At 44.8% G+C, this 24015-nt stretch overlaps 2 protein-coding genes and 1 long non-coding RNA gene across 17 annotated transcripts in view; 1 reads left to right on the forward strand and 2 right to left on the reverse strand.

Moving 5' to 3' along the window:
* LOC126992876 (aminoacylase-1-like) overlaps nt 1–10402 on the forward strand; it is a 55614-nt gene extending 45212 nt beyond the window's left edge. The window contains exons 1-13 of one of the 11 annotated variants that reach the window (XM_050851700.1): nt 1072–1173; nt 1697–1789; nt 2558–2686; nt 3197–3366; nt 4213–4384; nt 4607–4750; nt 5177–5364; nt 6172–6324; nt 7064–7143; nt 7590–7650; nt 7962–8111; nt 8916–9018; nt 9855–10402. In XM_050851700.1, the coding sequence (XP_050707657.1) occupies nt 1708–1789; nt 2558–2686; nt 3197–3366; nt 4213–4384; nt 4607–4750; nt 5177–5364; nt 6172–6324; nt 7064–7143; nt 7590–7650; nt 7962–8111; nt 8916–8942 (1356 nt within the window). In that variant the 5' untranslated portion in view covers nt 1072–1173; nt 1697–1707 and the 3' untranslated portion in view covers nt 8943–9018; nt 9855–10402. Of the gene's footprint in view, nt 1–1071; nt 1227–1356; nt 1378–1696; nt 1790–2557; nt 2687–3196; nt 3367–4212; nt 4385–4606; nt 4751–5176; nt 5365–6171; nt 6325–7063; nt 7148–7589; nt 7651–7961; nt 8112–8915; nt 9019–9854 lie in introns of those variants that run through there. The other 10 variants (XM_050851699.1, XM_050851697.1, XM_050851701.1 and 7 more) reach the window with 10 other exon arrangements.
* Nucleotides 10403–11419: 1017 nt separating this feature from the next.
* On the reverse strand, nt 11420–17148 carry LOC126992877 (uncharacterized). Of its 4 annotated transcripts, none has more exons than XR_007747147.1 (3): nt 16987–17148; nt 13074–13205; nt 11420–11522 (listed from the first exon to the last, which is right to left on the reverse strand). It is a non-coding gene; the product is annotated as an uncharacterized LOC126992877 (long non-coding RNA). The 4 variants fall into 4 exon arrangements; XR_007747149.1 differs by having other exon boundaries at nt 16979–16997; XR_007747148.1 differs by lacking the exon at nt 16987–17148 and adding an exon at nt 16302–16376.
* Nucleotides 17149–18980: 1832 nt separating this feature from the next.
* Nucleotides 18981–24015, reverse strand: part of LOC126992868 (uncharacterized) — a 113550-nt gene continuing 108515 nt past the window's right edge. For both annotated transcript variants that reach the window (XM_050851686.1, XM_050851687.1), the window contains 7 exons: nt 23744–23959; nt 22854–23102; nt 21815–22045; nt 21306–21460; nt 20840–20956; nt 20043–20121; nt 18981–19882 (listed from right to left, as the gene is read on the reverse strand). In XM_050851686.1, coding sequence (XP_050707643.1) covers nt 19832–19882; nt 20043–20121; nt 20840–20956; nt 21306–21460; nt 21815–22045; nt 22854–23102; nt 23744–23959 — 1098 coding nt within the window. In that variant the 3' untranslated portion in view covers nt 18981–19831. The remainder of the gene's footprint in view (nt 19883–20042; nt 20122–20839; nt 20957–21305; nt 21461–21814; nt 22046–22853; nt 23103–23743; nt 23960–24015) is intronic.

Genomic DNA, 24015 nt, shown 5'->3' on the forward strand with positions numbered 1-24015 from the left:
ATCCGAGTTAAAAGAAAATGGTTGTGTTCAATGCCTGACTCAAGTAACAGCTCAGGACGGGGACTATGTTATTTCGTGTTGTCGGTTCACTTAACCTGGTGAGCCTCAGGAGGGGCAGGTGTACCAGGTCCGTATTTTTAGACGCTTTCGGCCCTCACAAACAATTTCTTAAGGTCATAAAAGGAAATCAAGTCAGATTCTCATGAGTGGTATTTCAGGTTCATGGTACAGAAGAAAGATCAAACTACCACCAGGGCCATTAAACTATCCCTGGAAATGCCCAAAACTCATGCGAAAGCCTTGTCAAATATCAGTGCTTGGGCGACGAGATGTTTTAAAATACGACCCTTCCCCAGCGAGCCCAGCAGGCGCTTTCCACGCCAATTCCGTATCTCACTGATGTATTCACGAACAATCTAGTCATGTCATGAAACCGAGAAGAGTATGTGTCGTTTACTGTGTTATTAGAGAGTGTGTCCTGAGTGGGGTGGGTGTGAATCTGACCGTGAACACAGTATATTATGTATGTGTCGTTTACAGTGTTATGAGAGTGAGTGTCCTGATCGAGTGGATGGGTGTGAGTGTGACCGTGAATACAGTATATAGTATGTGTGTGTCGTTTACTGTGTTATGAGAGTGAGTGTCCTGATCGAGTGGATGGGTGTGAGTGTGACCCTGAACACAGTATATAGTATGTATGTGTCGTTTACTGTGTTATGAGAGTGAGTGTCCTGATCGAGTGGATGGGTGTGAGTGTGACCCTGAACACAGTATATAGTATGTATGTGTCGTTTACTGTGTTATGAGAGTGCGTGTTCTTACATAGCCAGTGTTTTATTGTACTTGTATCATAGGCAGTCTGCTTGACAAACTCCCACTATGTATATTAATGGTAACTAGACTGCTATTTAGATTTTTGTATATCGCGAGGTCGCGATCACTGGTAGGTGACCGATCAGTGATATAGTAGGATATCAATGTATTATTATTATTATTTAATATCACCACGAATTAGGCATACAATTGTCAATGGAAAAAACCACGACAGATAGATCACGCCACCTTGTATGAATGTCGTCCGTCAGTGTTTACCGTCTCAGTTTTGTATACATCGCATTTCATAGTGCGTGGAGGTCACCTTGACGTACGTGACCCCACAAGCCCGATACAAGGGTGAGTGTCCTGAGTGGATGGGTGTGAGTGTGACCGTGAACACAGTATAGCTAGTACGTGTCTGTCGTTTACTATGAATATTGTGGGTGGGAGGGTGTGACCGTTACCATGAATACAATATAGCCCAAAGAGGAGCCATAATATAACCACTCCAGTGTGACCCTGAACACACTGTAGAGAGGGACCCTAACCTGCCTCTCCCCAGTAACTGATATGCATTGTTGTTTATTTGGTTATATTTTCAGTGACCAGTTAGTCGTGTATTAATGACATGTAACTATTGTGTTCTGATATTCCTCTTAACTTCACTTTCATGTTTTTTTTTTGTTTTGTTTTTCCTCAGCCATCTGCATTGCTAATTCAGCCTCCTATATCACCAATTCCTCCACTCCCATCAAGGTTTACTCACTCTCTTGCATGTGTCTTTAACAAATCCTATCTGACAGGCCACAGCATATTATTGTCATATATTATTGTTGATCATTCAATCTTTAACTCTTTACTTTCTTTTTTGTTCCCACAGTACGACTAGCCATGACTGAGGACGAGCACCCTGCAGTCACCAACTTCAGAGAGTACATCAGGATCAGAACAGTCCAACCAAACCCAGATTATGGTGAGCAAGTTAACCCGGTAGCAGCGGGGATCATGTTTCTAAATGGTCCATCCAAGCGAGAAAAATGAGAAAAAACACCCCTCACACAAACCATTTCATAATATATATATCAAAGCATTTGCAATCAGATTATGTATCATCAATTTGGGGGGTCTGTATCATGGCACAAATTTCGCCCCGTCTCTGCTACATGGTAAAGCCACAAATTTGGCCCGTCTCTGCTACATGGTAAAGCCACAAATTTGGCCCGTCGCTGCTACATGGTAAAGCCACAAATTTGGCCCGTCGCTGCTACATGGTAAAGCCACAAATTTGGCCCGTCGCTGCTACATGGTAAAGCCACAAATTTGGCCCGTCTCTGCTACATGGTAAAGCCACAAATTTGGCCCGTCGCTGCTACCGGGTTGAAGATATTCCCATGGCTGCCCCCTTCTCATATTATTGAGTAGCAGCAGCAGCAACAATAGTATTAGTAGTAAAATTAAATGCATAGGCAGTCTTTCCCTTTTTCCTTCCCTCTCCCTAAATAGGGCACCGGTGTGTAGATGGTGGTTTGTAGATTCATGATCAGATATTTTGGGGCAGTTTTGGGGTGCATGTGTGACCTATATACTTCATCAGTTTGCAACCATTGAAGTCAAGAAGCCTGAAGTCTTTGATGTGCTTCAGGACTTTTTTTATGATGCCAATGATATGGGCAGCATCAGTGTGCATGGCAAGGCTTAATGGTTGTTAAATCTCAATTGGGACATTTCCATTCTATTGCAGGAGCAGTAAGCTCCGCAGGCCTGGGTTCGAATCCCAGCTCAGGCAGTCGATCGGTGTGCAGCTCACCCAACTGTTCATCCTCCCCTTCATGCTGGTTGATAAATGAGTACCTGGGGAAACCTGGGGAAGGTAAACTGTGGTAATCCGGATGTCACACTGGCCCTGTGTCCTGGGGTGATGGGCTCTATCCCACCACAGGCCCAAGGGCCAATGCAGCGGAGATGAGCACCGAGGCCATGCGCAGCTATAGCATATGCTCCAAACTTTACCCTCCCTCATGTTTTCTGTAGGGTGGCTGGCAGCCAGCAATTAGCCGCCTCCTTTGTCATTTGCCAAGGTTGCATGACACATTGACTTATTATAAATTATTGGAAAATTAATTTAAATAAATGCTATTTTCTTCATGAGGGTATAAATATGAACACTGGAAATGACAACTGTCAAAGTCAGATTTAGCAAATGACATTCTTGCTCTGAATACTCGGCTTCCCATCAGTGGTTCAAGCACAGGCACACAAAGCAGGATCATGTGCATGTTTTATTTAAATGTAAATTATGATGTGGTGAAATAAATCATTGAACATGAAATTCAATGTAGAATTTGATCCAATTTTTAAGTACTGTTTTCCTTGATAACAGCAACTTGTACTGAGTTCCTGGAGCGTCAGGGCAGGGAGCTGGGGGCCAAGGTGCAGGTGTTGGAGTGTGTGCCGGGGAGGCCCATTGTCATCATGACTTTGGAGGGCCAGGACCCCGCGCTGCCTTCACTCCTCCTCAACTCTCACACAGATGTTGTGCCGGTCTTCCCAGTAGGTCTTGCTCTTCGTTAATTGTTTTATACTCAAGTTGGCGCTTTGCTTTTCATACAATTTTTTCATAACATTTTGTAGACAGAAAATGGCAGCTTGAGTAATTCATTTCAGTTTTGCCTTTGAGAATTGTTCCCATGTATTCTATTGAATATCAAGCTTGTCAATAGCTTGAAGGATGGGCTGCAATACTTCCCATGATTGCTTGCTTTGTAGTATCTAGTTTATGTGAAATCATATAATTACTATAGACAGATTCAGCACTCAGCAGAGATTATTTGTGTTGATGGTGAGTCAGGTGAGGAGTATTATGACAGTACTATGACAGGAGGAGTATTATGAGTAATCATGTCTGGAACTGGAATCTGGAATGGGTAGTAAAGCATTGCTCAGTTACTGCAGCCATACTTTGTAATAAGTTCAGAGTTTGGGAGTGAGTGGTTGGTTACATCAATAAAGCGAAGCAGCGTGGTAAAAATGTGAGTTATGAGACCTGGGGATTTGATACATGCTTTTGTATTCCACTGCATGCTGTGACTTGTGAGGGGCAGCTGGAAGGGACAAGGCTCCTATGACACAGGGGGTTGAGGGTAGGGCTTGGGGCACCTCCATTATCTATTGCCCAGAGCACCTCAGAACAGGCACATGACTTTTTTTGACTCTTCACTTATCCTTATGAGGAATGGGGTCACTGATGGGTAGTCAGTAATTATATATTGATATGAGTGGAAAAATGGTGGGAGAGTGAGTTAATAATTCTAATATCTAATACAACAGTAGCCAACTAATTTAATTAACAAGTGAGAGCACGGGATTGTCACTAAATATATGTTGGGTTATTCACAGGAGCACTGGAAACATGAGCCATTCAGTGCCCACAAGGACGAGGAAGGGAACATCTATGGCCGGGGCACTCAGGACATGAAGAGTGTGGCCATGCAGTACTTGGAGGCACTGAAGCAGCTCAAGAAGGATGGACAAACATTCCTCAGGACCATCCATTTAACTTTTGTGCCAGGTGGTTAAAGTGATGGCTGGGGTTGGAAGTGGTTACCCTGGCAAGCCACAGATATGAAAAAGGAACATTGTGTGTCATGACCATATGTACTGAAACACCTTGTATGTATATGGATGCTAATATTGTTGCATGTAAAGTTAGTGATCTTTTAGCAGTATTTTACTAAGACCAATGGGAGGCCTACGAATGAGTAAAGTTATCAAAACAAACATATCCTTCCAGATGAGGAAACTGATGGCAAAGGTACTCAAGCGCTTCTAAAGATGGATTACTTCAAGAAGATGAACGTTGGCTTTGCTCTGGACGAAGGGTACGCCAGCACCTCGGAGAACTTCTTGGTGTTTTACGGTGAAAGGCACTCCTGGTGTACGTGTTTCTCATGCCAGTTAGAGTTGCATAGCCTGTCACATAATTAAGAACAGTGTGCATAATTATATTTTAAGTAGCATTGATCAATTCATCATGATCCTCTTGATTCTTCCCTCCACAAGGCAGAATAGAGGGAAGACTCAGTGTGGTTTTAGGCTTTTTTGTAGACTTGGTATTGCAGAGAATATCCAATAGGTTACATATCAAACATACCAAACAGGGCAAGTTTAAATAATATGAGTTTGTGTATCCACCCTAATGTAGCAATTTCATGCCTCAACTCAATATTCCAAAGATTTTTATATTGATGAATACTACTTGTGCTGGTCTGTACATATGAGTTGGCAAACCTTAGATGGAGTGGTGTGGGATGGCTGGGGGAACACCACTGGATTGTAGTGTTTTGATGTGCACCCACTCCAGATGTGTATGTGAGGTGCAGCGGACAGCCAGGTCACGGGTCACAGTTCCTGCCCAACACCGCGGGGGAGAAGCTCCTCAGGGTGATCAACTCCTTCCTCTCCTTCCGGGACAAGGAGGAGCGTAGAATGAAGGACAACCCAGACCTCCCCCTCGGGCATGTCACCACCCTCAACCTTACCATGCTGGAGGTGAGGGACTCCTCCTGCATTAACTTAGTTTTCTTAAACAAAACTGATTTCTTCCTTATGCAACAAACCTTTTAAGGAAGGGTTATGTCTTAACATGTCCTCTGTTGAGAAATGCTGCCTCTTACAAGATTTTTTACTTACGTTAGAACTCATGTTAGTTTTTTAACATTTTATTCTTTTGGTTCTTTGCTCCTACCCCGTAATTCTAAGCTCATTGAAAAGTGTATGTTTACATTTGCCCATTTAAATAAGGCACCTATCAGCATTTTATATTTTGAATTCATACTTTCAGTTTGATGCCTGCTTGTTGCTGTCATTAGTATTGTTGTGGCAGAGCAATCTCCATTTCCTTCTATACTCTCCTTTGCATATTCCAGTCCTCTCACTCCTAACCTTCCTCCCAAGTCAAATATTCCAGTTCTCTCACTCCAAACCTTCCTCCCAAGTCAAATATTCCAGTTCTCTCACTCCTAAACTGTTCATGTCAGATATTCCAACCTTCTGTCCTAGTTTGCTTTCCCCTTTCCATTAATACCAGTAGAGTAGGTGCCAGCCAGCTATAAGACAAAGGTTAGCTAAGGTTTTAAAGTGCTTACTGAGTCAATGCCCTCAAGATTTTCATAAGAACATAGGGAGGCTGCAAGAGACCTAATGGCTTACACAAGGCAGCTCCAGATTCCCCCCATTTATTTTTATTTTATTTTTTTAATTTTTTTTAATGACTGAACAAAATGTCAGTCTTCCAAAATACTATAACGACTTAATAATGCAGCTGTTGATTGTGATGCCTGTTATTGCTTGCCCCAGGGAGGTGTCCAGTTCAATGTGGTGCCTGCGCAGCTGTCCGTGGGATTTGATATTCGCATTCCGCCAACGGTGGATGTGGTTGAATTTGAAAACATGTTACGGGGTTGGTGCCGAGATGCAGGAGAGGGCGTGGTCTTGGAGATTGTAGATTCGGTAAGTGACATTCTTTTTCTACACTTCCACACCCATGTTATAAAGATTTAGAACAATTTCCCACTCCTGTCTCTCTAAATTTTCTCAAATCCTCTTAACCCGATAGCAGCGGGGATCATGTTTCTTAATGGTCCCTCCAAGCGAGAAAAATAAGAAAAAATCACCCCTCACACAAACCATTTCATAATATATTTCAAAGCATTTGTGATCAGATTATGTATCATCTATTTTGGGGGGTTTATATCATGGCACAAATTTGGCCCATCGCTGCTACAGGGTAAAGCCACAAATTTGGCCCGTCGCTGCTACCAGATTAAAAAGTAATTACCAAACCTATAAAATTTGTTTTCTCAAAGTTGTATCTACCATTTTTGTATTATCTTTTGATATCTCATTCCCACTGTAACAAGGGTGTTGATGCAAGAGACCTGATTTTGTGCTGCCTTTCAGTTTTGGGATGATTTACTGTATATATGTTTATTCTCCCCAGGCTTGGCATCATAGGGTGGGTGAGGCAATGCACCCCCCTGTGTATGCCCCCACAGATTGATTGATTGATAGTTTTTCATATATATTTGCGACAAAGTAAACAGGGACAAATGTGGAGAACCGTTATTTGTCATTAAGTAGTGTCAGTATGTTTTGTATATTACTTAAATGAAGTAAAATTATACCGGAGTTTGGAACTTCCCTTGCTTTAAATTGTTGCTTGCAAATGTCTATATCTTTTGGTGTTCAGGCCACAGCCACAAACATGACGTGTGTGGAGGACGGGCAGAGTCCCTGGTGGGATGCCTTCTCTCAAGCCTGCAAGAAGGAGTAAGTGTGAAATGCTTCTGACATTACTAGAAGGAACAATTAGTGTTATTTTCTTGTAAGGAAAGAATTGATTGTAAAATAGCCTGAACCTTAGATCTAGACACGGTATTCTTGTGTGCAGTGGTGGGTGAGTCTAACACCTGGACATGGGGTATGCCTGCCTGGGGGCACGTAATGGATTTAAACCATTGTGCCCTCCACCACTATGACCCTCCACCAGCTGTGTGGCACATATAGCACAGTCCCAGGAAGGGTGGAAGACAGTGACATCCCCTTTGTTGCTTTATTGCCCTCCATGTAATCTTTTGCTCCACTTATCATTTTTATATTGCTTTTAGTACGTCCTTTCTTTACATGGGTATCAGTTTATTTCAGTTAATTAGTAAAAAACAAGGAAATAGTATGTAAAAGATTAATTTGTATTTGATTTTTTGTTTTATTTTCAGAAAAATAACCATCCATAAGGAAATTTTTCCAGCCTGTACCGACAGCAGATTCCTGAGAGAGGTGAGGAACAGTCATCACAGCAAGTGCTTGGGGCTGATGTGTTGATTCAAGCAGCCGCCAGTAATAGACCTTGCTAAGCTTTCAGATCAAGCCATGAAGTTATTGCATAAAAGACAATTCCATTTATAATTTTCAGAGTAAAATGGAAAGGATTTGGCTTCTCTCAAGTTCATTATATAAAAATACAGTTCTAATACCTAGATATAAGTAAATACATGAGAAATACATTACTTTCGTGCTGCTTTGCCATGTATGCACGTAGATATCCAATAGTGCTGTGCTTCAAATTCTCATTGTCTGGTTTGGTGTAGCTTGGCATCCCGGCTCTTGGATTTTCCCCAATGAACAACACACCGCGTCTCCTGCACGACCACAATGAATTCATCAGTGAGAAGGTCTTCCTGCGGGGCATCCAGATTTATGTATCCATCATCTCTGCTCTTGCCAATGTCAAGGCTGAGGTAGGCCACACATGCATGCACATCCTTCTTATGCTTGTATTGTGTCAGCAGGTTAGCTTATTCCTCTTGAACTATAATGAACTTGTAGAGTAGTAAATTTCCTTGAGTTAATAGCCCTACACAACAGGAAGTAAACCTTCTTTCCATATGAGAGGTAGACTGTATTCATCATCTTTGGAGGAGCCTGAGTACATTACTTAGTTGGTTTGGTCACCTGGAGAGCATGGGAGGATGAATAAACAGAGCATGTAGAGGAGTGAGGTAGAATGCATGAATGTGCAAGGGCAAGCCTTGGTAAGCTGAAGGCTAGAGTTTTAGAAGGCTTCTGGGAGGTTTAATTTAGAATTTTAATTCACAGATTTACATGTACGTTCAGATAACACACACTATGGTCCTAAGTGGTCTGTCCTTACACCTAAAATAAACTTCAATAAATGGCCACCAAAACTTTGGGTTTCTGCCCGAGTGAATATCAAGACGGAGGAAGTGGTGGTCAAGTTTGTAAATGAATTAGTTGCAAAGCACTGGAGCTCTTGAAGGTGGGAGTTAATTCTCTCCTTGTGTTACAACATTACTGAAGAAAATTTGGTGCAGTTTGAGTTTATTTGTTTATATACTTAAGCTTCCTCAGGTGGTCTGTCCATGAAATCACATTAAATTTGATGCCAGCAAGACTGCCTTTTTACTTTAGTGAATATCAAGTTGAAGGAAGTGGCAATCAAGCTTATTTTTAAATAAGACATATGCAGACCACACAGACCCTTTGGTCCAGCACCACGAGAACTACAGGAAAACTTCTCCCAGCAGCATGCGGTCCTGGTGGGCGTTTGAGGGCGACGACAACACCTCTCCACTTGCTGCCCCAGATGAAGATGACACTTCCACGTCACACCTTTCGTCTTCACAGGTGAGGCTGGAGGCACGGTCAACACCATCAGGGGAAGCAGGATCTCTTTGTACAGTCAGGTGTTGTATCCTTCCTGGACGTAACTCTTTCCTTACTTGCTGTGTACTCGGCTAAAGAGGTGAATTTCTTTAGTGATTTTTTTCTTGGACTAGTTCAGGGGGTTTTCTGTTACATATGGATGCAGCATTTTAGGGGATTCTTACTGCTACTTTTCTAGGGGGTAAATCTATTCCTAACAAACATATTACAGTCTTGGATGATCAGCTTCTACTACAAGTATATACAGTAACTAACTTTATGAAACAAATTATCTCAGGAGACAAGACCTCCTAATTCTGAGATCTCTTTGTACAGTCAACTATTTCGACCTTCCTCTAAGGACTTACTGTTTCCCAGCTGAACCAACTTCCATCTCTTAAGACGCCTTTGTAAAGTCTGCATTTTGTCCTTCCTTTCTAACCTTACTAACTTCCCTAATGTTTATTCTGTTATATTTTCCTATTATGAAGAATGTCACCCTAGCCCTTTTTTGCTATATCTTCTCTTTATATGTATAGGGTGTAAAATGCAACTTATATAAATCAAAAAGAGGGAACAGTGCCTGCCGCCATGTCTGTCCCCATACTGTGATCCATGCCTTGTATCTCCTACACTGTTAATAATTCCTGTGATTATAATGAGAACCAGCAACAGATGAACTATATAGTGAAACAAATGCTGAGAGTTTTTAAGATTTCTTCTCAGTCAAAAGGTTTTTACCTAGCCACCCCATCCTCCTCAGAAGTGGCAGTGTTAGCGTAGGAACCTTCAGTGTCTAAACCACTTGTCTCTTCCAGGCAGAATCTATACCAAGCATACTGCTAGATCTCCTGCAGTTCACATCAAGGAGTGAGAGTAATCAGGCAGAAGAAAGTCTATGGAGTTCATCTCTCATGAGTTGTCATGTTGATTCAAGATGGTATTATTTTGCTTAATTCTTTACAATGCATGCACACTTTGAGTCCTGTTCAGGAGACAAACTTCTAAGATTTGAATAGTTTTCAAGTTAATAAAATTGTCTTGGATAGATATCAGGGAGAATATGAATAAACTGTTCACATTAAGATTTCCAGCTGAATTTGTCACGGAGTGTTAAAGATCTTGTCTTTTCTACTGCACTTTATGTCCCACTGCAGGGAGTCACTACCACTAGTGCCTTAGTATTTGAGCACAATATTATATTATCAGAGATTTTTGGAACCAACAGTATCATGCTAAAATAACAGCCGATGCTTTTCAAACCAACCCTTTATTGTTACTATGCCAATACCTTGAAGAGTCTCCAGAGAACTACCATTCTGTTTATGGGATTTATAAAATTAAAAAAAAAAAAAAAAAAAAAAAAGCAAAAGCAAAACTTCAAAGAGGTGGAGTCTGACTCTTACATTAAAAGCTGCTTATTTACTGACAACTAGTCAGCCAACAAGGCTCTCACACATGACAGGGCACCACATGAAACCATGCAGCAGAGATCATTTTGCACAAGGTGTTGCAGTAGCAGGGCAGTCTCCAGAGATGTAGCATTTGAAGAGAACGCAATCTGAAAAAAATATTGTAGTTACAAACACTTCATTATTTGTCACAATGCACCTCAGTCACCCAGCAGTACAGCACATGAGGGACATCAGTGACTGGCTACATTCCTCACAGATTCCTGTAATGTTAATACCACAGAGTGCAGTGAACTGAACCTGGACCTTCAGAGTGAAAGTCAAGGCAGCAAACCAGCAGAGCCACTGGTGAGCTAAAAGGTTACCACATCAGAGGCCACTCCTGCAGCACAATGCCTGACATCCCAGCCCTGCATGTGGGCATGAGGGAAAGGTGACCTCACTCACGTCTGGCAGGTAGAGAGTTAATCAACCTGCAACGGCACAGTCTATTTATACATTAGAGAAGCCGCAATAATGCAGTCAAAATCTATAAATACACTATGTGCCATTATCTGTTGAAAAAGCATCTCCAGCTCCCAGGAGCGTGAGCGAGGTCACTTTTCTCTCGTGCCCACAGTGTGCGGGTGGGGCATCAGGTGTAGCGCCACAGAGGTGGTCTCTGGTGCTGTGACCTTTTAGCTCATCAGTGGCTCAGTGGTTTGTTGCCCAGACTTCTACACAGAAGACCAGGGTTCAATCCCCGGTTAAATTACGGGATTTTTTCAAAGCTATTGTAAAATCTCTAATGTAAAAATACTGATTGAAATCTTGCTCTTTGTTTTAATACTCTTAAAATTAACTTTACAAATTCATAATAAAGCATTACATTGGTTATGCTGACTAGTACTGGTATGTTTTATTATATAATAAAGCATTACATTGGTTATGCTGACTAGTACTGGTATGTTTTATTATATCATGCAAGGACACTTGCCTTCCACTTGTGGCTGCCTGCCGTCTCCAAGGAGCAAATGGTCTTCATGTAGCTTCTCAGCCATCAACCAAATAAATGCTGGACTGGTACAGCACATTCTAGAATGATGAAATTTGTTAACTTTGTACAAAACTACACAGTCCAGCCCCTCCAGTTCACTAACAGAATTAAACCCTTATGAGGTAAGTAAATTTTCCTAAACAGCCCACAATACAAGACCACCTCATTTTAAAAGTTACAGCACAAAGTGACAAAAATTCAAACCACCATAACTTCCGAGAATAAAGTTTAAAATGGTCGCTACATGCTCTCTAAACAGTTTGTGATAATTGCATAAGATTTTCAATGTGTATTTTAATATTGAAGTCATGGTTTAATCTTTGATGAAACTTTGATGTAGGAAAATGGATTGAATGGGATTGATGTAATGAGCATTGCACTCCCCAACCTTTCTGATGACCACTGACCCCCATCCCATCTACACTGACACCACAAACTTACACAATTTCTCATTCATTCATTCCAAGTAGGGTTTTATTTTTTTGCTGTGTACAGACGTTGGCTGTGATAATTAAGGAGCAAGAATTTTTTTCATGATCATGATGCCCCCAACCCCCACTTAATGAATGAATGTGGCTCAGTGACTCTGCTGTCATAATTCTTCAACTTGCCTTTGTCCACCTTTTAAAAACCATACTGACACCCTAGATACATTCCCTCCAACAGGGTGGACTGGATCTGAAACGTGCAATTTCTATGGAAAAAGTATCTGACTGGGGTGGTCTGTACCCCTATTAATGGTGAGTGCCTCATTTACACTGACCACCTAAATCCAATTTGGAGGTGAAAGCCTATGACTAAATTTCAGGGTCCTCACATGGCAGACCTGTTGTATGAAAACAAGTTTCAAATAAAAAACTGCCATTGTGTTTATTATACCTAAAATACCTTACAGCTGGACGTCCAGGTATGATGGAAGGATTTAATGAAGATTAAAATAACCTACAAGTGTAAGCAATGAACAAGGTTTCACTAGAGGGAGATGACTAAATTTTGTACACTGAATATCATCAATGAAAAGTACATTGAGAAAAGTTTCTGGACTGATATTTCAATGGGCAAATTCAGGAGGCTGAGTTTTATATGGATTCTGGTGTTGAGGGCATTACAACTACCAAAACTATTCTAGGTGATATTAACTCTTAGAAACAAAACAGCACAGCTATGGGGGGGTCAACTTTTGTAAAAGATCAACTGAAGTATTTACAATAGCTATCAAACTGACCTATTATCTCACTGACAAACTGGACTTTAAAACTTTAATATATCATTTAATTAAAGTCGGCTACAGGATATGGAAAATGAACGGCCAACTAACCATTATAGAAAGTTACGCTTCAAAACAGTACGCACAGCTGTTAAGGACCCGAGGACTCGTGCAAAAGTAGGTATTACCGGCATGGAAAGTAATGGACAGGAACACTATAACTAAGCCTTAGTCTATCAAGAAACCTCACACTTAACAAGAAGTGAAAGAGATTAACTAAGTATGGCAATAGAAGCTCACTAAACAATCAAGTACTTAAGTTAGGTTACCCATTGAACATGAAGATGCAGTAACGATGAACCACAGGAATCAAAATAAGTACTCGCTTCTTCCTTCTGCTCCCCGTGGGCTTGCTTAGCTTGTCATGGGGGCGGCACTACCCTGCTCCTGCTTGTCCTCTCGAAACTCCAGTGATGTGCCAGTCCATTCATTTCCAGAACTTCCACTCCGCATTCTATAAAAAAACAACAACAAGTATTAATGCATGTAATTATTGTTATGCCGGACGTGTTACGTGGGTTCCGTGTCGCCGTCAGGAGACTCCGTGGGAGGGAGATATGTAAACACTTTGCACAGCTTCTGTAGTTTAATATTCTTCTTTAGTAGTACACTTCACTCGGACTCTTCACTTACCACTAGCTTACTATGACTGGGACTGGACTCTCTCTCGCCCTCTTCTCCTATATATATCCAGAACAGTACAGTCTAGAATATTACAGTATATTTCAGATCATACAAGAACATGTAGCAAAAATATATGCGAGTTGGCAACACTTCCCGCCTGGCGCCTGGCCGCGCCCCGTGGGGCCTTCTAGAGGCCTATGGTCGCCGGGGGAAGCTTCCAGCACAACACTATCCCCCCCTCTTAATTGTGATCGTCCCGATCACACACTTAACTATGTACAAACATAAGAGAATTAATCAAAAACATAATAATCGTCGTATCGCTGTGGACGCCTGCGTTGTCTCTGTCTTCTGTTCGTTGCCTCCTGCGCGTCTGTCTCTTGGTGCGCCTCGTCGTCGTCCGCTTCTTGGGGTGTCCCTGGAACATCTGCCGAAGCCGGGAGGTTATCTCCCTCGGCTGAAAGGGCCAGGAGGCCTACGTCGTCGTCGACCTCCTCTCGGTCCTGGACGTCCCTTGCGTTTTCGTCGGCTGCTGGGTGTCTGTAGTTGTTCCAGGTGTAGTTTCCCGGACCGTGGTACCTCGTTGGGGGCACATTTTTCCGACACTCATTCTTCCAGTGCCCCTTTTCTCCACAGGTCCAGCACTTGGGTCCTTCCCTGGGCTTCTTCTTAGCGGCACCTTCATATTCCTTCTTCCTCTTATAGCATTCGTTCTCCTTGTGCCCAACCTTCTCGCAGTACCAGCACTTTCCTTGGAACCTGTCTGTGTCGCTGACAGCGCCCTTTCGTGCCCTAAAGCCAGAAGTCGAGTCGTCCCTGAAGCTTGACAAGCTAGACCTAACAAAGGACTCAAACTCCATGGCACGTGCCAGAGCTTCCTGCATTGATGTTGGCTTAGCTTGGTTCACTTGTATCTTCAGCTGAGGGCTGTCCAAGGCATCGATGAATTGATCACGCAGCAAAACCGTCAGCAGGTCAGGGGTGGCACCTGGGTATGCCTTGTGCGCCATGCTCTCAAGGTCCTGAGCGAGTTCCTGAAGAGACTCGCCGCGCCTCCTGTTGCGGGTTCTGAACCTAACCCTGAAGAGCTCGTTCTGGTGCTTGGTCCCATATCGTTGCTCCAGCGCCTGTGCCAGCCGCTGTAGCTGCCCTTTGTCGCATTGTCGAGCTGAGCAAGGACCTCCAGCGCCGCCCCTTTCAGGCTAGTGGCCAGCTGTACCGCGCACTCTTGGTCATCCCATCCGTTCCGAGCTGCCAACAGCTCAAACTGAGCGCGGTAAGCCTCCCAGGAGACCTTGCCATCAAACTCCTGAGGCTTCTTTCTAACAGGCGAACCCAGCAGACCCATGGGGCTGGCGGAACTTCTTGCGGGGATAAACTCAGGCGAAACAGGGCTCAAACTACCCCGGACTTGCGTAGGAGAAGCATCTTGGGTACAACTAGCCCCTGCAGGCACTGGCTGTCCGTTTCCAGCCAAGCAGTCTTCAAGGGCCTTCACTCTGTCACTTACGTCACAAACTGCCTGTTCAGTACGGTTCACCTTTCCCTGCACTTCTAATATTTCTTTGTGTCGTCTCCGTACCACCTCCATGTCTTGTTGAAGATTTGTGTGTTCTTTCTCCACTTCTATCAGGCGTTGTCCCAAGTTCGTGGTTACATCAGTCATTTCTCTTCGCACTGACTCACTTCCATCTTGTACTGCTTTAAGCTGTAGCTGTAATCCTGTGAAGCGATCTTCTAGCTGTTCTTTGAGTTCTTGGAGTGTTCCTTCTTGTTGTTGCTGTGCTCTTTCTTGTTGTTGCTGTGCTCTTTCTTGTTGTTCTTTGAGTTCTTGGTGTGCTCTTTCTTGTTGTTCTTTGAGTTCTTGGAGTGCTCTTTCTTGTTTCTCCCCCTGTAGTCTCAAGGCTTCCAAAAGTTCAGTCAACATGTCGTCCCTCTGGGCAGCTTGGGAACGAGTCTCCATGGCGAAAAACAAATGCCTACACTCCTGACACCAGTGTTATGCCGGACGTGTTACGTGGGTTCCGTGTCGCCGTCAGGAGACTCCGTGGGAGGGAGATATGTAAACACTTTGCACAGCTTCTGTAGTTTAATATTCTTCTTTAGTAGTACACTTCACTCGGACTCTTCACTTACCACTAGCTTACTATGACTGGGACTGGCCCTCTCTCGCCCTCTTCTCCTATATATATCCAGAACAGTACAGTCTAGAATATTACAGTATATTTCAGATCATACAAGAACATGTAGCAAAAATATATGCGAGTTGGCAACACTTCCCGCCTGGCGCCTGGCCGCGCCCCGTGGGGCGCGGACGGCTCGCCTTGCTCTCCGCCCCTTTGCTCGTTTCTCCGGGAGCCTTCTAGAGGCCTATGGTCGCCGGGGGAAGCTTCCAGCACAACACTATGCTTAAGATCTACATATGGTGAACCAATCATAAGTATACAAATTCACACAAGTATAAGCAAGCAAATGAGTATGGAGGTTCTGAGATTATATTAATACGCAGACACGGGCGAACTAACCAGCCAGTAGCGCTTCGCAGGGTCGCTCCACCAAGTCTCGTGTTGGTTCGACCCTGCAAAGCACTACTCACGTGACTGGTTTGCTCTTGCCTAGGTATATAACACAAGCATCAATAATAGATACCCGATTGTGTTTAGGTGGTAGCTGTTAACCAGATTAGAGGGTGACTTTGAAAATAAGTAATTGACTACACCAGAGTGCTAAGGGCGCCTGCTCACGAGTCAAAAGGCATAATGTACACTTAAATATTAACGTACTCTGTCTCACCTCCATCTGGTTTTCTATTTCCCCTGACAACCACATTCTCAAGGGTCGGTATGTTCCCTGTGTTCCCAACCTTACCTTAACTTGGCCCCCTTACAAAATAAAACCTCAAATATGCAACACGATTGGCTCATACCTGTGAACGGTGTGCTGGCAGCTGAGAAAATGAGACACCTGTTTGCCTTACCCTCCCTCCTCACCTTCCTCCTTCCCCCACCCCCTTTCCTCCTTCCCTACTCTCCTATCATTACCTAGTTTCGTCTTCCCCCTCCCTCCTTTCTCTACCCCCTTGCCTTGCCTCCCTCCTCCTCCCTACTCGTTGCCTAGTTTCCTCGTCTGATCATCCCACCTTCTCCCTATCCCTTGCCTTTTTAATTCTCTTCCCCACTCGTAACCTTTTCTCGTTTCCTCTTCTTACCCTCCCCTTCCTTCTTCCTTTTCCGTTACCTCGTTTTCTCTCCTTATCGCTCCTCCTTCCCTTCTCTTTCTCTATTCCGTTGTCTCCTTCCCTCATTCTCTTATCGCTACCTTGTTTGTTCCGCTAATTAAACTCCCTCCTCCTACTCCTCCTCCTCCTTTTCTTCATTCACTACCTCGTTTTCTCTCCTCATCCTTCCCTACTTCCCACTTGTTACCTCGTTTCCTCTCCTTCCTTTTTACTGTAGCGAAGGTAAGATAAATCCCACAAAATAAAATACACAAGTCCACCACCCAGTTATTACAAAGGTTACATATATCAGTTCCCTACCGAAATAAACTGCCCATTACATATAACAAGCAGACTGATGGACAAATACACAAAGCGGACAGTACCTACTCACCTCACAGTAAGGCTCATCACCGGCGCCAGGGCACGTGGTATAAACAGGCAACCCGAGAGGAAGGAGGTTCGATTCCCCGTGACCATCCCTCGTCGTAGGTGTCTTCTCTCAGCTGGCGATCCTGCGACTGACCTCCATTAGACCATTACTCTGATATTATGGGGAACAAAAGAGGCCACGGGCAACTCACGTCCTGGTTGTCAGTTAGCCCTCATATATATATAGACGCCCTCATTTCTGCTGTTACCCGATCTATATTTTCAAGTATGCGTATTAGGAACATAATTATACCTTTCGGAGCCCAAGCAGACGTTTTACAAGGCATTCGCAGGAGTTTCAGGCATTTCCATGGGTAGTTTTATGACCGTGGTGGTAGTTTGACGATTCTTCTGTACCATAAACCTAAATACACATTCATGACAGCCAGTTTGATCTCCTCTTCGGCCTTTGGAAGTAGTTGATGCGAGAAGCGGAAGTGTCTGAGAATTAGGGCTTTTTTAGGGCCGCTTTCACAGTCACGTATGTTTGTTTTGATCGTTACCAATGGCTGTTATCGCCGCTATAGTATTTCCACGTAAAACCGGCCGATGGGGTAGTGGCGGCTGCGGGGTTAGCATAGCCCCGCACCTTACCACACATTCTCAACAGCTCTCCCTTCCTCTGCAGCCGCCACTACCCCATAGGCCAGTTTCACGTGGACAGTTATCAACGTTGCCAGATTGTCGTGCTCAGCTTCCTATGTTTCCCGATTTCCGACCCAAAAACTGCCTCCTCGACCCCAATAACTGTCTTCATATATAGTTATCGTTAAAATGGTTAATTATTGGTGTTTTTTGGCAATAGCTATGGCTTAGAAACCGGTAAATACGAGGCTCTGAGTACGATAATCTGGCAACGGTGACAGTTATAGCGTCGATCGCCGCCAGTGGTAACGATCAAAACTAACAAAGTGACTGACAGCGGCCCTTAGTCTCATCGCTTCACCTCTCATCCATCAATGCAGTTACTGGACATGTACTAAAGTAACGCGGATAAACCTTTTAATGGGGCACTTCGATTTTTGCTTAAGGATATTTTTTTCAACCATCACTTCGCCTCTTATTCAAATCCTCTGAGTCGTTTTCTGACGAATCTTTTCTTGGGATTCTTCGTTTTAGGGTATTTTCAGGTAAATTCTACACAGCTTTCAATGTTTTAGGAGTCAATTTATTAAAAGTACTTCACCATACTTCTATATATATACACACACACAAGTTTTACTATACATATATGGTAAGGTATATCTTTGTACTAGACTTCCAAAAAAAATAATAACATAAAATCATAAATAACAAAACATTATCGTATTGGACTGGGTGGTTTAACAGACTAATAGTACGTTAATTTACACACACACACACACACACACACACACACACACACACACACACACACACACACACACACACACACACACACACACACAGGTATATACAGAATCACATGCGGGCTCCTTCCTCGCCTCCTTGCATTTTCTTGAGATCTTTTGAGAACTCTGAGATCTTGAATATCGAACTTCCTTCACTTAACACCTCTGAGGGGAGGGGAGGGGAGGGGGGGAGGGGAAAGGGAGGAGTTTGAATGAAGTGGGGAGGAGAGGAGAGGGGTGGAGGAGGAAAGGGGATGGGGTAGAGAGGAGAGGGGAGGGAAAGAGAGGGGATGGGGTGAGAAAAAAGCATGTGATGGATAGGAGAAGGAATGGGAGGAAAAAAAGAGAGGAGAGGAGGGGAAGGGTAGGGAAGAGGGATCCAGGGTGCAGTGTCGGGGCTGTGGGTGGGGACGGGACGGGTTGATCGTGGGGAGTCGGGGGAGGGGTGGGTGGGGGGGGGTGTCTTCAGTGCAGGCTGTGAGGCGTCGAACATCACTCTCCCTCGTGAGCACACCAAATACTCACCAGGAACTTTTTTACTTCTCACAAGCAAATAAATAAAAAGATAATCAAACATACTCTTCTCGGGGGAGGTTTCGAAGGTGCTCAGAACAGCTGTGAGATACTGGACATGATCTTTCCTCCCGAGCTCACCAAACACTCGCCAGGAACTTTTTTTACTTCTCACAAGCAAATAAAGAAAAAGATAATCAAACATACTCTTTTCGGGGGAGGTTTCGAAGGTGCTCAGAACAGTTGTGAGATACTGGACAAAATCTTTCCTCCCGAGCTCACCAAACACTCGCCAGGAACTATTTAACAGCTCACAGATAAGATGGGTACTGTTACCCTCACTATATATACTCCTCTTCACCAAGACCTTCTACTCAGGTTCATCCCTATGCTGTCCAACTTATTAATGCAGGAGTTAACTAGCATCTTCACTCTTTCATCCCTTTCACTGCATGGCTTCAATACTCTGGGACAGCATTTCTTGTGTATTTCTTCATTTCAACGACTTATATTCTTTCAAGAGGGGAGTGACAAGACACTTGGGGCATTAAATAAAACTGATTAATCGTTTTATGACATCTCTGGTATTGTTTTTAGGAGCAGACTGATGAGTTATTTATAAGTTTGTTTTTCTTTAATCTGTCTACTTAACCGTGAAAAATAAGCAGCCTCATAATGGCTTAAAAGTCCGTGTCTAAACGTTTCTTACTCACAGACCGGTGAAGTGATGTCTATACAAGCTATTCGCATTTTAAATACCACCAAATTAGTCTCGTCTGAGGGCAAAACGGTCGTGTCTGGATGGCGTCTTCCGCTCTACTGCCGCTGCCAGAGTCTGCAGCCCGCGAAGCGACTCCTGAGGCTGCCCGACGAGCCGCCAGAGGACACGGCCACGGGCAGACATCCTCCCCTCTTGGGCCTGTTTCAAGTGATCTCGTCGTCCAGGTCCTCGCCCTTCCTCAGCTTGTTGATGATCTACGAAAGGGGAAAACACCACTCACTATATGAACACTGACTCAAGGGCGAGGACTACATCAAGAGTAACTAAAATCCACTCCATAGTCACTACATTTATCCATCTCGTTATCTCTTTACCCTCTTTATCTATCTCTTTATCGCCACATTCGCCACTCACCGACTTGAGTCTCGAGATCTCCTTGTTGTCTGAGTTCCTGCTGACGCTGTTGGTGATCTGCTTGATTCTCGAGGCGTACCTGCAAGGGAGGCGGAGTCAGGCGGGGCGCTGATACATTAACCCGGTAGCAGCGACGGGCCAAATTTGTGCCATGATATAAACCCCCCAAAATAGATGATGCATAAACTGATCACAAATGCGTTGATATATATTATGAAATGGTTGACGTAAGTGATGATTTTTCCCCATTATTCTCGCTTAGAGGGAAGGGCCTTTAAGAAATGTGATCCCCGCAGCTACTGGGTTAAGCAAGCTCGCAAAGATAGAGAGTAATGACATGAAACAACTTAACAATCAGTGAAACAAATACTGAGAATTAAAACAAAAAAATATACACTGCTACTTTCATTCCACTTTCTACGTTATAATTACAGTTTAAAATTAATCAGAAGACTATAATGACTTTAATACGTCTTTAACTCATTCACAGACAAATTTTAATCCACTGGCTTAAAAAGTAACCGAGTGGAGAGGAAAAGAGTGGCAAGGTAAGTCTAGGAGCTACGATAACATGCTTGACTGATTGACGACTGACTAGCTGGCTGACAAACTGACTGACTAACTGGAAGCTACGTACGATAACATGCTTGACTGACTGACGACTGACTAACTGGGAGCTACGTACGATAACATGCTTGACTGACTGACTAACTGGCTGACTGACTAACTGGCTTGCTTCACAGTACAGCTACAACCCACTACACCGGCAACACAAAATAGAGGCACAGCGGACGCACATGAGGGACACCAGCGTCTCGTCGGCGTTGTGGGCGACCGGCGACACGTTGACGAACACGAGCGTCTTGGAGTTGCCGCCCAGACTGTCCTGCAGCAGCATCGTCAGTTTGCTGTTCCTGAGGGAGGCGAAGAACGAAGACGTGTTATAGATTTGGCTGTTCGACTACAAGGATATCATCGACAACACCAACAACTTCTACTACTACTACTACTACTACTGCTACTACTATTACTACCAACAACGACTATTGCTACTAAGTTAACTAATGCTTCTCCTTCTTCTCTTTCTCTTTCTCATCCACTCCTCCTCCAACTACTACTACTACTACTACTACTACTACTACTACTACTACTATTACTACAACAACAAAACAACACCAATCACCTTTACCGCCACTACAGCAACATCTACAACAAAACAACTACTACTACTACTAACTACTACTACTACTACTGAAGGCCCACCTGTAGGGGACGAAGGAGGACTCCGAGGAGAGCGCCGAGACCACATCCCCGAGCGCCGATAGAGACTTGTTGATGGAGTTGGCCTCGCGCAGCTGGTCGGCCGTGGCTCCGCTCTTGCTGACCCGCTCGCTGCCCGCCAGGTCCACGAGGGTCAGCTGTCGAGGGGGAGTGAGGGAGTGAGTGCAGATGAGGGAGTGAGTGCAGGGGAGGGAGGGCTGAAGGGGAAAGAATTACTGACTGATTAACTAACTGAATGATATGGATGATGGATTTAATGAGTCACTGGATAAATGGATTGAAGGATTACTGACTGACTGATTGACGGACTGACGGATTAAATGAGTTACTGGCTTAATGGGTGAACGGAAAAAAGACTGATTAACTAAATGACTGACTGAGAGACGGATTGATTAAGTGACTGGATGAATATAGTCTCCTCTTGGTTCCTGATTAAATAACAACCTAACTGCCTGACTGCCGGATCCACTAGCGCCTGTGCATACATGTACCTTTCCCTTGAGCACGGCGCCGGTCTGCTTGGAGGTGATGGTGAGGCAGACGACGATGAGGAGGTGAGAACGCGAGCTCTCGACGTTCATCTTCGTGGCTGCAGTGTGGCGGTTGGTGAGGCCGTCCTGGAAGGCTCGCGTGAGATCCCCCGCCGAGGCCACGTTACGCACGGTGGCTCCCTGCACGTGGACGCTACCCTTCTTGTCCTTCTTGATGTCCAGCTTCTCATTCTGCGGCACGAGGGGATAGGAGGGTGAGGGGGTGAGGAGGGAGAGGGGGTGAGGGAAGGTTAGCCTTTGTATCCGCGTCTGTGTGTGTGTGTGTGTGTGTGTGTGTGTGTGTGTGTGTGTGTGTGTGTGTGTGTGTGTGTGTGTGTGTGTGTGTGTGTGTGTGTGTGTGTGTGTGTGTGTGTGTGTGTGTTTCTGGATTGGTCTCTTTTCCTCTCTCTCTCCTTTCTTTCCTCTGAGTTGTGTGTGTATCTCTCTCTCTCTCTCTCTCTCTCTCTCTCTCTCTCTCTCTCTCTCTCTCTCTCCTCCGTTATCGCTGTAAAAATAGCAAAAACAGACGTAATTACCGCTGAAAACGTGAAGTGAAAAGATGATATTCAGTATGTGGAAGGCTGCAGCTCTCACCACCACCATCACCACCATCATCACCCTCATCACCATCATCATCACTATTATCATCACATTCCGTTTCTCCACTCCACTATTTTCCTGTACCACCTTGAAACTCACCGCCGCTAACCTTCTTTATACTTATCCTTGACTATCCATCCCACGTTTTTCTTATTAATTCCTTCTTTTCTTCATCCTTACTGCTTCCCGTATTCGTCCCTCTTCTCTCTCTCTCTCTCTCTCTCTCTCTCTCTCTCTCTCTCTCTCTCTCTCTCTCTCTCTCTCTTCTCTTTTTTTCTCTCCTCTCCTCCTATCTCCTATCCTACCCTATTCTCTTCCCTTCTCTCCGCTTCTCTTCGCATCTCTTCTCTTCTCTCCCCCTCCCTCCCTCCCCCCTTCACTCAACCCCGCCCTCCCTCACCTCCGAGCTGCCTGGGGGCCTGAGCAGGTCTATCAGCTTGTCGTTGTACAGCTCCATCATGAAAGTGGACGCCTGGACGCTGTGCCTGGAGCGCCCCGCCTCGACCAGCTGGAAGAGCCGCTGGAAGGCCCGAGGAGCGATGCCCGGCTGGTCCTCCGTGCCGATCATGGTGTAGGTCTTGCCGGAGCCCGTCTGTCCGTAAGCCATGATGGTCACGTTGAAGCCGTCGAGCGTGGACTGGATGAGCGCCTGAGGGGAGGAAAGGAAGAGGTTGATGAGAGGTGAAGAAGGAAGGAAGCAGGTAGGGTAGGTAGTTCCTTTGCTTAACCCCTTGACTGCGGATTTCCTACCAGAAGACCTCACCAAGCTACAGGAATGGAACAAAAAGTGGCTGCTACAATTCAATGAAGAAAAATGTAAAGTCCTGCACCTTGGGAGGGGATATCCAGCACGCCAATACCACATGGGAAACACTCCACTATCTACCACAGAGGCAAAGAAAGACATGGGACTATATGTTACCAGGCTACCAGTGAAGGTCAAATCCAAGCCAATCGCAGCGGACGGGTTAACTCCATATATATGGCCCCGCCCCCTCCTCCTCCTCCTATTTCTCCACCCCTCCTTCTCCTCATCTTCCCCCATCGCCATCTTCATCATCGTCTAACCCCACAGAAAGCCTCCCCTCTTTCTCCTCTTCCTTCCTCTCTTCTTCCCCTATCACCACCATTTTCGCCTGACCCCACACATAGCCTCTTCCTTCTTCTCTTTCTCCTCCTTCTTCTCAGCTTCGTCGCCTAACTCGGACTCCAGACCTAACATCTATTCCTCTTCCATCCATTCCTCCTCCTCCTCATCTTCACCCCTCTCCACCACTCTCCCGTCCTCACATTGGTGTCCGCGAAGACCTCCTCCTGGTTCTCGTGCGCCTGGAACACCCGGTCGAAGAGGAAGGTCTTGTGGCCCCGCTGCGAGTCCACGTTCACGGTGAAGTGGTCCTCGGCGCCCACCACTCGCTCCGCCGCTCCGCCCCCGCGCCGCGCCTCGCTCTCGCTGACGGGACGCACGCGGCAGAACACCCTGATCTTGCCCTTCATCTCCTCCACCTGCGGGTATTGAGACAGGTGGGTGTTGACAGGTGACTCAGAAGATGCAAGGGAAG

This window comes from Eriocheir sinensis, unplaced genomic scaffold (assembly GCF_024679095.1).
Source record: "Eriocheir sinensis breed Jianghai 21 unplaced genomic scaffold, ASM2467909v1 Scaffold511, whole genome shotgun sequence".
In the NCBI taxonomy this organism is placed as follows: domain Eukaryota; kingdom Metazoa; phylum Arthropoda; class Malacostraca; order Decapoda; family Varunidae; genus Eriocheir; species Eriocheir sinensis.